Here is a 14,127-nt window from a genome sequence, read left to right on the forward strand (position 1 = left end):
ATGAAAGTTTCTTTCGGTAACTTACTTTAAGTTTTTCTGCGACTTCAAATTGAAATTTGTAAAGTTTAAATTTAGCTTAAATAAAACGCTCAGCTCAAATTCCATTGATAAAATTTTCTTTCGTCGTTCGCTAGTAGTCGAACGTTTATTCGTCGAGCGTCGAGAGGAATCGAAACCGGTCTTCGCCAATTCGTTAGTCATCAATGTTTTGATACGACGAGGGGGAAATCCTTCAACGAACTTATATTTATCGTCCGGTTTGATGCGATGAGAAAAACTACTATCACGATCGATAAGCATGATTTTATTACCGGTTGAATAGAGCTCTTCAAGTAAAATTATAGAACTTTATGAGGTGTAAGTTTCAATTTTAGAACTGTCCCGAAAACGACAAAAAACTGTTTCCACACTATTTCCTCAGAATTTAAAAATATCAAAGCCAATAAAATACCAACCAAATATCCAAGAAAGTCCATCAGCCTCTTTTAGCTTAAGTACCATTTTCATTGAACAGGTTTTGAGCGTTTTGGCGCTTTTGAAGGAATGTTCATTTGAATTAAACCGAATGAATGCTGAGAGGGCTTCTCATTGATTCTGTTCACTCTCAGAGATATCTGAATGCCTCTCGCGCAATCGGAAAAGTGATTTATGTTTCCTTCTTCACCTCCTCACCTGGTCGGGAATTTCCCAGAATTGCGAACGTGTGGCCGAGCCTTCAGAAATGTCTCGCTAGAAGGTGACATTTCTGAAGCTTCCGTATTTTTGTCATTCTCGAAATTTTTGTTATTTGGGCCATTTGGCCATCTTTGGGTCATTTTTGATTTTTTTTTCCACAATTAACATTCTTGCCATTTTCATTTTGTCATTTCTGCTACTGACATTTTGTCATTTTTGTCATTTTCGTCATTTTTGCCGTCAAACCCATTTTTCATAATTATTGTCATTTTTTATATTTAAAAAAAGAAATTTTTATTACTATTATTAACAATTTTAACATTTTCTCCATTTTTGTCATTTTTGGTTAAAATTTTTGTCATTTTTACCATTTATGTCAGTTTTGTCCTTTTTTGTATTTTCCTTATTCACGTCATTTCTGTATTTTTTGTCGATTCGGCTTTTTCGTCATTTTGGTCATTTTTAGCATTTTAATAATTTTTTATCATTTAGTCATTTTCATAATTTTTTTTTTGTTTATTTTGTACTTTCTGTAATTTTTTATGTTTACCATTTTAATCGTTTGAGTTATTTATGTTAATTCTGTAATTTTTGTCGATTTTATCATTTTTGTAATTTTTTATTCAAATTCTAGTCATTCTAGTCAATTCTGTCATTTTTAGTCATTTCTGCCAATTTCGTCATTCTTGTCATTCTTGAATTTTGGCAAATTCTGTTATTTTTGTTAATACATAATTGATAATTATCATTTTAATCATTTTTGTCATTTTTTTCATTTCTATCGTTTCTGTTATTTTTGTCATTCTTGTAAATTTGGCAATATTTGTTATTTTGACCATTCAAGGCAATTTTGTTATTTTGGTCATTTTTGTCGATTCTGTCATCTTTATCATTTTTTGTCATTGATTGTACTTGAAAAATTTATAAATGCTATGCATTTAATCTGACGTTTTCTGAATCGATTGGCCGCTTCAAGCAACTTGTTTCCTCTAACGGTTTTTTAAATTTAAATGACCATAATTGGATACGATTTCCAGAAAAAAAACACCTTATAATGAATTGTGATTGAGTTTTGATAATAAATAAATATCAACCAATTAAAATAATTAAAAATATCAGCTGTTTATCGACCTCGAAATTCGATAAATAGAAAATGTTTCACTGCATCCAAGTAGGTCACCATGAAGTAGGACGCAAAAATTCCGGCACCTAAAAACAAATAAGGACATTCAGGTTCTAGAAACAAAGTTCATCCACCTGTTGATATCGGCTTCCTACAGAGTTCGCAACCGCCATCCTGCGCCCCCAGGAATTGGCAAAATAAATCCAACAAATTCCTGCAAACTCTATTAGAAAATCGGAACAGGAACGGCACAAGCGCGCTACTTTCGGAATTTCGGTCACGCCTGGTTGCTGTTCCCATGGGTGATCCTTTTCCCGGACGACCGCAGCAGAACGTTGTTATTTTCCGATAGCAAAAGGAATTCGGTTTGGAAAAAATTTTCACCTCAATTTTACAGTGGAGCGTTCTGCTAGACGTGCACAAATTGTCTACTAATCTACCGGAAGGAATTGAAATATGGATCAAATCGTAGAGGAAAGCGGTGAGGATTCTCAGGCCCCGGAATCCGCCTTCGAGGACGATCTCATCCCCAAAGAAATAACCGACGAATTTTTCGAAGAACTCTGCACCAAATCTAATTTGGTAGGTATCGTGGCCCACTTTCGTGACACCTAGAATGAATTCGTTAAAAATTCTATTTTCCGCTTTCAGACGGTGAAGGACCTTCAGGGCAACCAGCAGTATGGCCTGGCAGAAGATTTTCAAAAGTTGCTTCTCGTCGGGCAACAGTTGCGCTCCCAGCTGCTGGAGGAACAGGAACGGATCGAGAAGATGCTGGATGAGGTCACGGCAGCGGCCGAACGTGTATCCCAAGCCGTGGCGATGTCCCAACGAGATCAGGACACCATCGAGGCGCTCCGGTCGGAAATCGAGGGAGCATGGAAGCGGGCCGATGCGGCACAAACCCGGGAGCAAACGGCACAGGAGGCGATGAACCAGATGCGCCAGAAGTTGGACAAACTGACGGCCGAATCGGACCGCCACGGCGAGAAGGAAGATGAGTAAGTACGGAGAACGTAGATTGTACTATTTCTGTGACTGTAACTGATGCCAGCAAGCTTAAATTTAAACTCTTAAAGGTTTTAAAAGCAACTGATGATGTTTTATAAAAGTGAGTACCGTGAGCACTTTCAGAAGAATAGGGGTTATTTATTTTTACTTACATAGTATTCCGTCTCACGACATAACTTGACGAACATAATTCCTAAAATTCACTCGGTCCATGGCAACCGTTCTCCAATTTCTCGTCTCCAAGTCTTCGACTATCTCCAGCTCGTCGCCGTCGACTGTGACCTTGTTATTGCTGGACAAGCGGGTTCGGTCGATCTAGGATCCGCAGGCCAGCATGTACTTCGTCTTGGACGTATTAATCATCAACCCAATCCTTCCTGCTACGTGTTTCAGTTTGCGGTAGATCTCCTCCACCGCTGCAGATGATCTGCCGACTATATCAATGTCATCGGCAAAGCAGATAAGTTGACTGGATCTGTTGAAAATCGTGCCCCGCATTTCGCCCACCGCTCGTCGAATAACACCTTCTAGCGCCACGTTGAACATCATGCAGGATAGACCATCACCTTGTCGAAGCCCCCTGCGCGATTCGAATGAACTCGACAATTCACCCGAAATCCGCACACAGCTGTTCTATGTCCCAGATCCGGACTATCAACCGGTGTAGACAATCGGCCAACTTGTCCGGGTCCATTTTGATGAGCTCAGCTGCGATGCCATCCTTCCCAGCCGACTTGTTTCTATTCAGCTGGTGAATGGCTTCCTTAACTTCACTCATCGTTGGGAGTGGCTCCTTTACGTCGTTGGCTACGCCGGCGATGTACCTTCCCCCACCGTCTTGATTTCCTGCATGTGCGCCGTTCAGGTGTTCATCGAAGTGCTGCTTCCACCTTTTGATCACCTCACGATTGTCCGTCAGGATGCCCCCGCCCTTATCCCGGAACATTTCGGCTTGCGGCACGAAGCCTTTGCGGGATGCGTTGAGTTTCTGATAGAACTTTCGTGTTTCTCGGGAACGATGCAGCTGCTCCAGTTCCCTCGAGCTCCTCCTTTTCCAGGCGGCGCTTTTTCTTCTGGAAAATTCGGACTCGCTGCCTCTTCCGCTGTCGATGATTTTCAGGGGCTTCGTCAAGCTCACCTCTGTCAGCAGCGCTGCTTCGACGGATTGAGCGTAGTCTGCCGCGACCTCAGATTGCTTCAGTCGTGTAATATTTAACCGAGGCGGGCGCCGGTTTCGTGTGTTGTTCACTACGGAGAGTTTTAGGCGCGTCTTCACCATCACAAGGTAATGACTCGATGTTGGCGCCTCGACAGGATCTAACGTCGATGATGTCCGAGAAGTGCCGGCTGTCAATCAAAACGTGGTCGATCTGTGATTCCGTTTGGTACTGTGATCTCCAGGTGTACTTGTGTGGGAGGCGGTGCTGGAAAAAGGTACTACGTACGGCCATTCGTTTGGAGGCGGCGAAATCTATAAGTCTGAGGACGTTTTCGTTGGTCAGCTGGTGCACACTGAACCTTCCAATTGTCGGTTTGCATTCCTCCTCCTGGCCAACCTGAGCATTAAAATAGGGTTCTGCATGCAAATGCATGGAAAACTGCTACAAAATCCTTCTAAAATTCTTCGAACAACTCCCACAGGGTCGGCGCCATGATGGGCAAGCACAAGGAGAACATCCTACGAGAGCGTGATCGCCTTTTCGTCGAAGTCGAAGAGCTAAACCGTCGGCTACAGACACAGCGCGTCTATGCCGAGGAGCTGGAACTCAAATGCACCGACACCGAGCTCAAGGTGAAGGAGCTGTACAAGATGCTCGATGAAACATCGAACGAAGCCTTTAGGGACAAGCGCATGCTGGAGAATCTGCAATTCCAGCACAACGAAGTGGTCGCAGAGCTGGAGGTGAAAACGCAAGAAGCGGATCACTTCAAAACGCTGTCGGAATCTAGCCACAGGACAACGGTGCAGCAGGGCATGCAGATTGCTGCGATACGGACTAGCTTGGAGCGCATGACTACCAGCAGCAATCTGTTGAAGGTTAAGCTGGCCAAAGCACAGGGAGATTTCGAGAACATGGTACAGCTCAAGGAGAAAGTGACCAACGAGTTGAACACCAAGGTCAATATTTTAAAGCTTAAAGAAGACGAGAACAACAAGTACAGACTGGAGAATGCGAAGCTGGTGAAAAAGCAGGAACTGCTGATGAAGAAAATACTGACGCTGGAAACGACCAAGAGTGCATTGGATCAAGAAGTTTTAAAATTGAAGTAAGTTAACGCATGTGTAGTTGATCGCTTTTGTGTGATCAGTTTTATTTGTTCATTTCAGGAACACTATTCTTACTTTCGAAAAAGAACGTGATGCAAGCAAGAAGGCATTCGATGCAGCGAGGAAACAGGTGGATGCCGTCTTACGAGAAAGGGACCTGGCTCGTAAGGAACTGGTCAAAGCCAATAGTAAGTGGAATGATATTTTTTCTCGAGCGAATTTTGATTACATGATATTTTCATCCTTCAGAACTCAACGGAGATCTCACGGAGGCATATGCGCTTTCGGAGAAGCAACACAAAACGCTGGAAAACGAAATCAAAGCACACGTGATTGCGGCACAAAAACAGACCATGCTGATGATCAAAATCGAGAAGGATCGGGACCGGAACGCCGAGGAAGCACAAAATTTACACGAGAAAATGGAACAAGCAAACGAAGATTTGCTATACAGACAGAATCAGATCATGGAACTGAGGGAAAAGCTGCGGGAAACCGAAGGAAGATTGTTCCAGTGTCAGACAACGCTGGAGATGACCCGAAGTGAGCGAAACATTTTCGAACGCGATTTGGCAACCTGCACGAAGGAGAACGAAGGGTTGAAAGAGCGACTAAAGACATGCGGACAGTCGGTTAGTCAGTTGAAGGATGAAAATACTACCAAGGTAGCAGAACTTTTCAAAGCTTGCAAGACGATCGACAAGATTGAGAAGGAGAAGCAATCGCTGAAGAACGAGGTACAGAATATTTCGGTCACATTGCAGCACACTAAGTCAGAGCTGAACGAGAAGATAATGGAGAACTCTCGGTTGAACAAAACACTCACGGATGATGCAACCAGCATGTTGAGATTGAAGAAGCAGCTAGATGGAGCAATCAACGAGAAAGACTTGATCAAACAACAGCTAACTCAGCGGGTGGATGAAATCAACTCTTTGCTTGAGAAGCAGAATATGCTGAATATGGCATTGGATCGTGGAGAAAGTCAGTATCGGGATCGGTTGGACGATATTCGTTTGTTGAAGATCGAGATCAGTAATTTGCGATCACAGAGGAACCTTTTGGCTCGAGGTTTGGCCAATACTGCTGACATGCGCCAGGAAGTGCTGCAGATGCACAGAGTTCTGAACCATGAACGCGTCAAAGCTCGTGCATTGGAAGACGAAATGATGACGCCAATGAATGTGCACCGGTGGCGCAAGTTGACCGGCAAGGATCCGGAGAAGATGGATCTCATTGTGAAAGTACAAACCCTGCAACGGCGAGTACTGTTCCAATCTGTTACCGTAACTCAACAGGAGAAAACCATCGATGAGTCGGAAAAAATGTATGGCGGGCTGAAGGAAGTCGTGGAGCAGTTACCAAATCAAAAAATGAAAGAACAACTGTGTACCACCCAACGCGTACTAACAGCAAAGACCAAGAAGCTGAAGGCTTTAGCCGCGGAGGTTCGAGCTAAGGAGATGGATACTAAGAGTCAGGAGTGCTTGGTGGAAGAACTCAAGAAATCCCTGCTGGAAACTAAGAAAGAGTTGGTCAAAGAAGTAAGTTTATTGCGAGATTTAATGAACGCTCTAAGGCCGTTGTATTCATTTTTAAATTATTTGCAGAAACGAGAAAAGCAAAAGCTTCTAGAGTCAGCACGTGGAGCCTACATTGCGACCTCTGGAGGTCGCCGTCTGTCATCACCAAATTCCGGGGATGTTATTGTGTTTCAGCAGCAAAAAAACGGCAATAGCGCTGGCTACCGCATGGTTGGAGCTGGCTTCAAAGTATCCTGCTAATAGATATTGGGACAACAACCCGTCATTATCTGATTGTATCGTTTATGAAAAAATATAACAGCTCCACCTAGTTCCCAAATTGATTCCATTTAATTTAGAGATTTCCATCAAGGGGTAAATTTCTTAATGTTCAGCTTAACCTATAGTAATCAGCATTTTGCTAGTCCAACAAGAAGGGATGGTGATAAAATGAATAAAGTCTACTCGTGACTGATGTTTCAAATATATGCATGTACTTTATTTGCATCCTAGCATAATGTTTCTTTCCTTAACATTTTCAATCACCTGTTTCGATGCTGCTCTTTTACTGCTGCTGTGGCATTTATTTACAAAAACACACTTTAAAACGTAGAGGGAGAGGGATGACTTTTTTGCATGTTAGAGTCACGGAACGCCTCGTTGTCTCCCGGCGGCACGTTAACCTTGAACACTCATCGGAGTTAGTTTTGCAAAAGTGTATGGATGCATGGTGTTTTGTTTAAAGATAATTTATTTGAACGAACAAATCCGTATTGGCGTCCGTTTCATATTCGCATCTCAAGTTTTTGTTTTTTTTTGGTGAACGTTCTTTGCATGTTTACTAATTATCACTGATCATTTCTTTTTCTGTAATGTCCTTTGCTGCTTTTTTTCTCATTTCTTACATAGCAACGCTTATCATATTCACAGTACAATATATCATAAAGGGTGTTTACAGTGAATCCGTTTGTAAAAAATATATATACGATTTTTGTCTCGATTTCTAATATACTTTAAGCTTTAGTATTCTTATAAAAAAAGATATCACTCCAATGTTAATGTTTTTATTAGATTTTTTACAAGCTTAAGCGCTCAATGATGTGTATGTTTTTTTTTACTCTTGTAGAACCATACATGGCTTCTAAAAAACAGCAGACATATTGTGCTCTATTTAACTCGTGATACTGATGCATTCATTTTTCGTGGAGGTGTCGGGTTCTTCCTATATTTGTTTAGATTGGTTTAGGAAGCAAGTTGTTCTGCTCATCTTCGTCAAAGGTTTGCGAACTGTTTTGCTTCTTTTCGTTCAGGAAAACAAAAGATGAAATTTTCTTTTCAACGGAAATTAACAAATTCATACTTTGCTAACATGTAAGGCGATGGCATTCAAGTTTCTTTTGAGCGAACGTTAAATATTCTTTACGATGTACATTTAAAAACACAACTTCGATTTAGCTTCGTGCCTTTATCAAACGATGATAACTGAGGGAATGTAACAAGTGTTTGGCATATGAGATTTAGATGAATAATTGAATCTAAACGAAAAATTGTTTATTTTTAGTTTAAATAGTTTTAATTTCTAGTCAAGATCTCCTGATTTTGTTCTTAACTTGCAATTTAACAACGATTGCTTGCTTTCTGATTCGAGATAAACAAAGGTATATATCTTGAATCCAAAATACATGTATTCATCTGCCTAAATCAAATAACAGAAGGAAGCATCGTGGAGATAAAAATCATTGGCTAGACAGATGTCACAATCTTGAGAGATACACAAAAAAATTAGCAAAGAAAATGCAAAAAAAAATCTAACAGAAATTGGTAGAATGAAGCAATAGCACAAAAGAAGAGGCTAGCTTTTTTTTTAAAAAAAAGGCTCGTTAAGAAAACAAAGGACAGGTTATAATTTCGCTAAATGAACACAACTTTACCTGCCACCGTCTTTCAACAATTAGTTACTTTTATGCTATCATCAATTCTTTAACTATAATGGAATATGTGAACTTGTTGTTTCCGGTTTATCATAAGTTCGATATAGTGGTTGAGTGTGGGTAATCGGCTGAATGAAGAGAAATTTTTTTGTTTAGTTTCTAACAAATTTCTTTTGCATTTTTTCAGCGTCGTCCCGTAAGTTTATTATAAAATGTAAGACATAATGTATTCACTATATGAAAACGAATAACAGATCAAAATAGATATTTTTCATCAAAGAGCTTCAAGCTTGCTTGATTAATTTGTCCTATCTACAGATTTACATTTATACAATTCGATAATATGGAAAAATCGTCGTCACAAAAAGAAAGAAAAATTAAAACAAACCTTGGAAAATTCACACGCCCACCTCGCGCACATAACAGTCCCGACAAACACGCACCGCCTTGGTTAGTCCGTATTTGGGCAGTGGTGCCGAAGTACTAGAACAAACGCCACAAAACACTCCGCCGCAGTTGCGACAGTGATGCCTCCGCCGGAAGGGCGTAAAGGATGACGCACAAGCCATACAACGAGGAGCATCGCCGTCCGGAATCCAACGTGGTGGTGCTTCTGGCATCCGACGTTCCTCTGGCAGCACTATTCCTCCGCCAACATTTACTGGGCTGCTGGGACTAGATCGACTACGGGCATACTCAGTCTTCGTTCCGATTGCACTGTGCCTGCGGTGGCTGTCCCTCAAGTTGGTCTGCCCTGATCCAATACCGGTTCCAGTTCCTCCACCTCCACCTTCCACCACAATCGACGCCTCACTTAAACTTACGCTCCGTTCTTGGGAGCTTCGACTCGATCCCCCGGAACTTCCTCCTCCGGTGACTACCGAAACCGAAACATTCACTGTGACACTGCCGTTCTCCGACGTACTGCTACTGCTCGTCATCATTGTCCGCGGAGCAGACGATGCACGTACCGGGGAACTGCTCGGTGAGTGGAACACCGAGTCTTCCTCTCGTGGATCTTCCGCGTTGACTTCCTCGGCCGAATAAATGCTCTGGCTAGAACCACCGCTGTTTTGGCCCGGAGTAATAACATCCTGCTCCGATGCTCGAAACTCAAACAGCTCGGTCGGGTCTGGTTCCTTGGGTTTGTCCGCCGTCGTCGAACCCGAACTAGCCTGGCCCACTTCTTCGGGTGGTTCTTCCGGTTCAGGAGGCGACGAGTTGATCACAAACACACTCTTCAGCATCTGGCGCAGGTCGGCCGCAAAATTCGTCTGCAACTGATCGGCCACACCAGCGATGCAAACAAACAATCTGTGCAGGAGGTTTTCCGTCGATCTGGAACAATATAAAAAGTTTTTGTTAATATTGTATTCTATCAGAGAAAGGGGCCGATTTTACTCACTTGAACTTAATTCGTCCGGCAGCCCGGATGGCCATCGCCACCTCCTGTGTTTCGGCGGTCGACCCACTGACGCCTTCTCCTGTTGGCTCCTGCATTGCTGACGAGGATGACGAAGTTGAGGAGGTGGATGGGGAGGTTGGCGATTTATCACAGCTTGAGTATTTTGATTTCGATGATCCCTGGCCAGTTGTTCCGGCGCCAACTACTGAACTAGTAGCAGATCGGTGCTTCGTGTAGTGCTTCCGTTGCCGGTGCAGCTGCGGTTTTCGGATGCTTCCCTTTGACACTCTTTCATGGTGCTGGTACTCTTCCACCTCGCCTTCCTCTTCCGACGACGTAGTTGAGGAAGCGGAGGAGGACGAAGACGAATGACTAATTTTACGTGCCGTTACAGGGCGTTCCGTTTCCAGTTCTGGAGAATGGTCTATACTAGGATTGGCCGTTCCGTGGCCGGAGTCGGATAGCTTTTGATTGGTTTCCGAAAGTATTTGCTCGATCCGGGCGTGGGATGAACTTGGTATTTTCAGATCGCTGTCTTCATCGGTCACTATAAAACTATCGGTCAACGGGGCTTCGTTCGTCTGAAGTAGATTGCCAAAATTGGTGTTTGGAATCAAATATCCCGAAGCACAATCGGATGTGACCAGGCCATCCTTTAAAATACTATTACTAGGAGAATCCTCGTCATCGTCGTCGTCTTCCTCGGACCCATTAGAAGGCCTTTCCGCGATCCTATCTACAGTACAATTGGTAGTATTATATATACTACTAGTTATCTGGCCACCACCGGAAAGTTCATCGTCGTCTTGATTATAAGGGTTATTATTAGAATTAGTACTATTTACATTAGTTTTGCTACGGCTAACTACATCCTCTGCTCGCAGGGGCGAAGTTCCACTTTTATCATTACTTTCGTTATCATCACAGATTAGTTGTTCTTTCAGATTGATCTCCTCGTTGGTGCAGAGCAGTTTTTCCAGCTGGTATAACTCGTGCTTGGTCAGGTCGCGCAATAGATCTCGCATCTTGATCAGCAACTTTCGGAATGGTCTGAACATCTCGGAGATATTGTCAGCCGGTTGGTCCATGTTGAGTGGTCCTTCCTCGAAGATCACTAACCCGGCCACTATGGCCAACCGCGGAATCGAAAACATCAGAGCCGGGTCGTACGAGTCTACCTGTTCCTGTTCCAGCAGGCCAACTTTTAACGCTCGTTGGAGTGTCTCCGAAAATAGGACACAAATCAGCTCCTGCATTTCATATTCCTGTTTCGATTTTACTTGGACCATGGCACTGACATACAGTAGCTCAAATTCGGCAAACAGCAAGTCAAAGATTTTCAAACTCTCATACAGCTGCTCTGTGGCCGCATCGTTCACGTCAAGTCGCAACGTTTGGCTGTTGGGAATGTTGTTTCTCAGACACTGTTCTCTGAGCAGGTTTCGAACGTTGTCCAAACTTTTTGTAACTGCTTTGGCGAGCGGGCGCATGGCTGCACTTTCGACCTCTCGGTTCATAATAGACGATCCGGCAGCCAAACATTCCGCCCCAAACCACAGCTGACCGGCCAAACTTTCCTGCAGCACTTCCTCCGGAAATTTTGCCCGAAAGGCACGGGGCGCTCGGTCGTCTGCCAGCAGCTCGTCCATGATCTGATTCATGATGGCTAGCACCCGGTCCTGGAAAACGAATTTTTGAAATTGAAATTAGTCCAATAGAAGAAAGTGATCGGATTCATCAATTCACACTTACCTGCCCCTGTCGGAGTCGCCCCACCAGTCTAGTGCATCGTACGGGTTCAGCGCGGCCATCGAAGCTGTCGAGCTCGCTGGCCACCGCCGTCAGGGCTCGATCGGCATGGTAGAACCGCGCCAGCAGGGATTTGTCGTCGGCCTGCAAGAGAACGCGAGAAGAAAGTTCGACTGTGAGAAAATTTTAAAAAGACATAGATTTGAAATGAAGGTCATCAAGGCGCCAAAAGCCATCGTCCTGTTGACCTACCAACAGGAAGATGATCATAATACTGTACAGCTACGTAGCATATATGCAATCACTTGTTCGTAATTTGTTATCATCTAAAACGCTGGATTGGAGTGAGTCTGTCAATAAACCTTCAAGGCAGCCACCATAAGCCGGGCAAATAGAAAGCCTCAATGCCGCACTTTTGACGTAATTCAAGAAGGGATTGATTTTTTTTCCTAGTTCGCTTCTCAAAACGAAAGACGTTAATATTGGTCACAAATGAGCTGCACTTGGAACTGAGTATGGTGGATGGAAAAATGGATTTTATTTGTTTGAGTGTGGTGAGTGTTTGTGTTGAAGTTAGCTACATGACATGGTTTACCAGGAATCATCCGACTTGATTTAGGTCATCGTAAACACATGTGCAAAGTAAATTGAAATACTATCAACCTTGAGAAAATTAACTCAAATAAATAAAGTACCTACTTGAGATTGCGCTCTTCGACTGGACGATTATAGTTTGAAGAAGGTATAGCTAAATAGTTGGAACCGATGAACAATCCCTTAGGACAACTAAGCCATGACCTATATACCCTGTTTAGACCCAAATTCCGACCAAAAATTGCTACACCGGTGGCTTAGCTTAGCTTAGCTTAGCTTGTTTGACTACTCATATCCACCTTAAATCATTAAGCCCGAAATGCTTTAATTAGTCTTCAAAAATACCACCATTTTCTCATGGTTTTACTAAAAATATAATAATATATTGTATCAAATCTTTCAATGCATTTCGAATTTCATGATCGCTGGCGTGGCTAAGTAGAACAAGTTCCACATCGCCAATGGTTGCTACTCCGTGATTGATGGAGGCCATCAATTTTGTACAAGGGCCAAAAGAATGCTGCTTGGGATTAGCAACTCATTCTCAATGCACAAAACTCATGCTCTCACTAAAAAAAAATATATCAATAACGGCGCCGGCCACGTCCTAGTAGTCAAAGAGGGATGAAGGAAGGATTGTTAGTAAGATACTTTTTAGGATCAACCCCAAATCTGTTATTCCAATTCTCTTCAAAAGCTTGTTTTGAAAAACTCTGAAACAATGATAAGTCAGTATCACCACCTATAGAAACCGTCTATACGTCTGCGAATCTATATTCAAGTATCTCAGGAAGGGTTGTTTTAGTAAGGGAGAGGTTTGAATCAGGAGCCATTTTTGGAAAATGGTGCGATTTGGTTGACCTACACCTCCTATGCTCCTAGAGATTTCCTAAGGAAACTCCTAATCATATCTGCGAGGTGTTTTGATTAGAAAATTTTAAAAGAATTATGAACTCTCAAATAATTAGAAATGCAACCATTCGAATTTTCTACAAGCTAGCTGTTTCCCTCACTATATTTTCTAACACATCACTGATTCTCGAAACGACTCTTGAAAAGAAAATTGATTATCTTGATCTTCAATCTACAACGGCCCATACAGTACTCTCATGAGCAAATCCGTAACTAGTCACTGGTCTGTTTCTGTCCTCTGTTAGTTTACTGTTAATATGATATTAAAAGACATTTTAATAAAACTATTAACTTCATGAAACAGAAATATATTTAGATTGCACTCTGAAGATTTTTGTTCAGTTGTGCCAAATAAACGCCTAAATGTATACTGAATATTTCTTTAAAATGAAAAAGCTTCTCAGGCAGTTTACCTACTTACACGTAGTGGTATAAGCTTTCCCATGCACTTTAAGTTGTATGCAAGCTTTCAGGTGGTTGAAATCATTCACGGCTTGCTGCAATTATTATAAAAAAAAGTCGAGGAAAGCAAGGCGAATCGATTTCAAAAATTATGGAACATTGTTTTTCATTACTGTCACTCTAAACAGTATACTATTTTACTTAATAATCTTAAACAGCTTTTCATTTCCTAAACTTTTGAACCTATATTATTATCAAAGTATGTATTTGGATAAATTACTTATCCAAAAATTTATCACGTTCATTTCAATCATATGTTCTCAACACCACATTATAGAATTACATAAATTTATGATCATATTAAAAAAAATGAAGTTTTATATGCGATGACCTAGCCTTTTCTGAACAAATATAAAATTACTTTTCTATTTTGCGCACTAAAGATCCCAAACACTAAAAATTTACTGAAGAAAGCCCTTCAAACATTAATTTTATCTCTCCATTCAGAACCTAGAAATTTGAACACTGTTCTA

At 42.0% G+C, this 14,127-nt stretch overlaps 2 protein-coding genes across 3 annotated transcripts in view; one reads left to right on the plus strand and one right to left on the minus strand.

The window, feature by feature from the left end:
• Positions 1 to 1,856: 1,856 nt before the first annotated feature.
• LOC129740555 (cilia- and flagella-associated protein 58) lies at positions 1,857 to 6,935 on the plus strand. Of its 2 annotated transcripts, XM_055732269.1 has the most exons (7): positions 1,857 to 2,132; positions 2,196 to 2,380; positions 2,450 to 2,799; positions 4,451 to 5,077; positions 5,139 to 5,266; positions 5,328 to 6,622; positions 6,689 to 6,935. In XM_055732269.1, the coding sequence occupies exons 2-7, from the start codon at positions 2,255 to 2,257 to the stop codon at positions 6,860 to 6,862; spliced, it is 2,700 nt and encodes an 899-aa protein (XP_055588244.1). In that variant the 5' UTR covers positions 1,857 to 2,132; positions 2,196 to 2,254; the 3' UTR covers positions 6,863 to 6,935. The 2 variants fall into 2 exon arrangements, with proteins under 2 accessions (XP_055588244.1, XP_055588238.1); XM_055732263.1 differs by having other exon boundaries at positions 1,857 to 2,380.
• Positions 6,936 to 7,073: 138 nt separating this feature from the next.
• The window catches only part of LOC129740542 (lateral signaling target protein 2 homolog), a 31,179-nt gene continuing 24,125 nt past the window's right edge, over positions 7,074 to 14,127 (minus strand). Inside the window, exons 2-4 of the mRNA XM_055732256.1 lie at positions 11,690 to 11,830; positions 9,938 to 11,616; positions 7,074 to 9,870 (exon numbers count right to left, since the gene is read on the minus strand). Coding sequence (XP_055588231.1) covers positions 8,931 to 9,870; positions 9,938 to 11,616; positions 11,690 to 11,830 — 2,760 coding nt within the window. The 3' untranslated portion in view covers positions 7,074 to 8,930. The remainder of the gene's footprint in view (positions 9,871 to 9,937; positions 11,617 to 11,689; positions 11,831 to 14,127) is intronic.

Source organism: Uranotaenia lowii, chromosome 1 (assembly GCF_029784155.1).
Source record: "Uranotaenia lowii strain MFRU-FL chromosome 1, ASM2978415v1, whole genome shotgun sequence".
NCBI classification, from domain to species: domain Eukaryota; kingdom Metazoa; phylum Arthropoda; class Insecta; order Diptera; family Culicidae; genus Uranotaenia; species Uranotaenia lowii.

Bases quoted from the DNA above. Each gene is read 5' to 3' on its own strand.
- LOC129740555 (XM_055732263.1), top strand. From the start codon at position 2,255: ATGGATCAAATCGTAGAGGAAAGCGGTGAGGATTCTCAGGCCCCGGAA. The intron at 5,267-5,327 runs GTAAGTGGAATG...TTCATCCTTCAG, and splicing joins GGAACTGGTCAAAGCCAATA to AACTCAACGGAGATCTCACG. The intron at 6,623-6,688 runs GTAAGTTTATTG...AATTATTTGCAG, and splicing joins AGAAAGAGTTGGTCAAAGAA to AAACGAGAAAAGCAAAAGCT.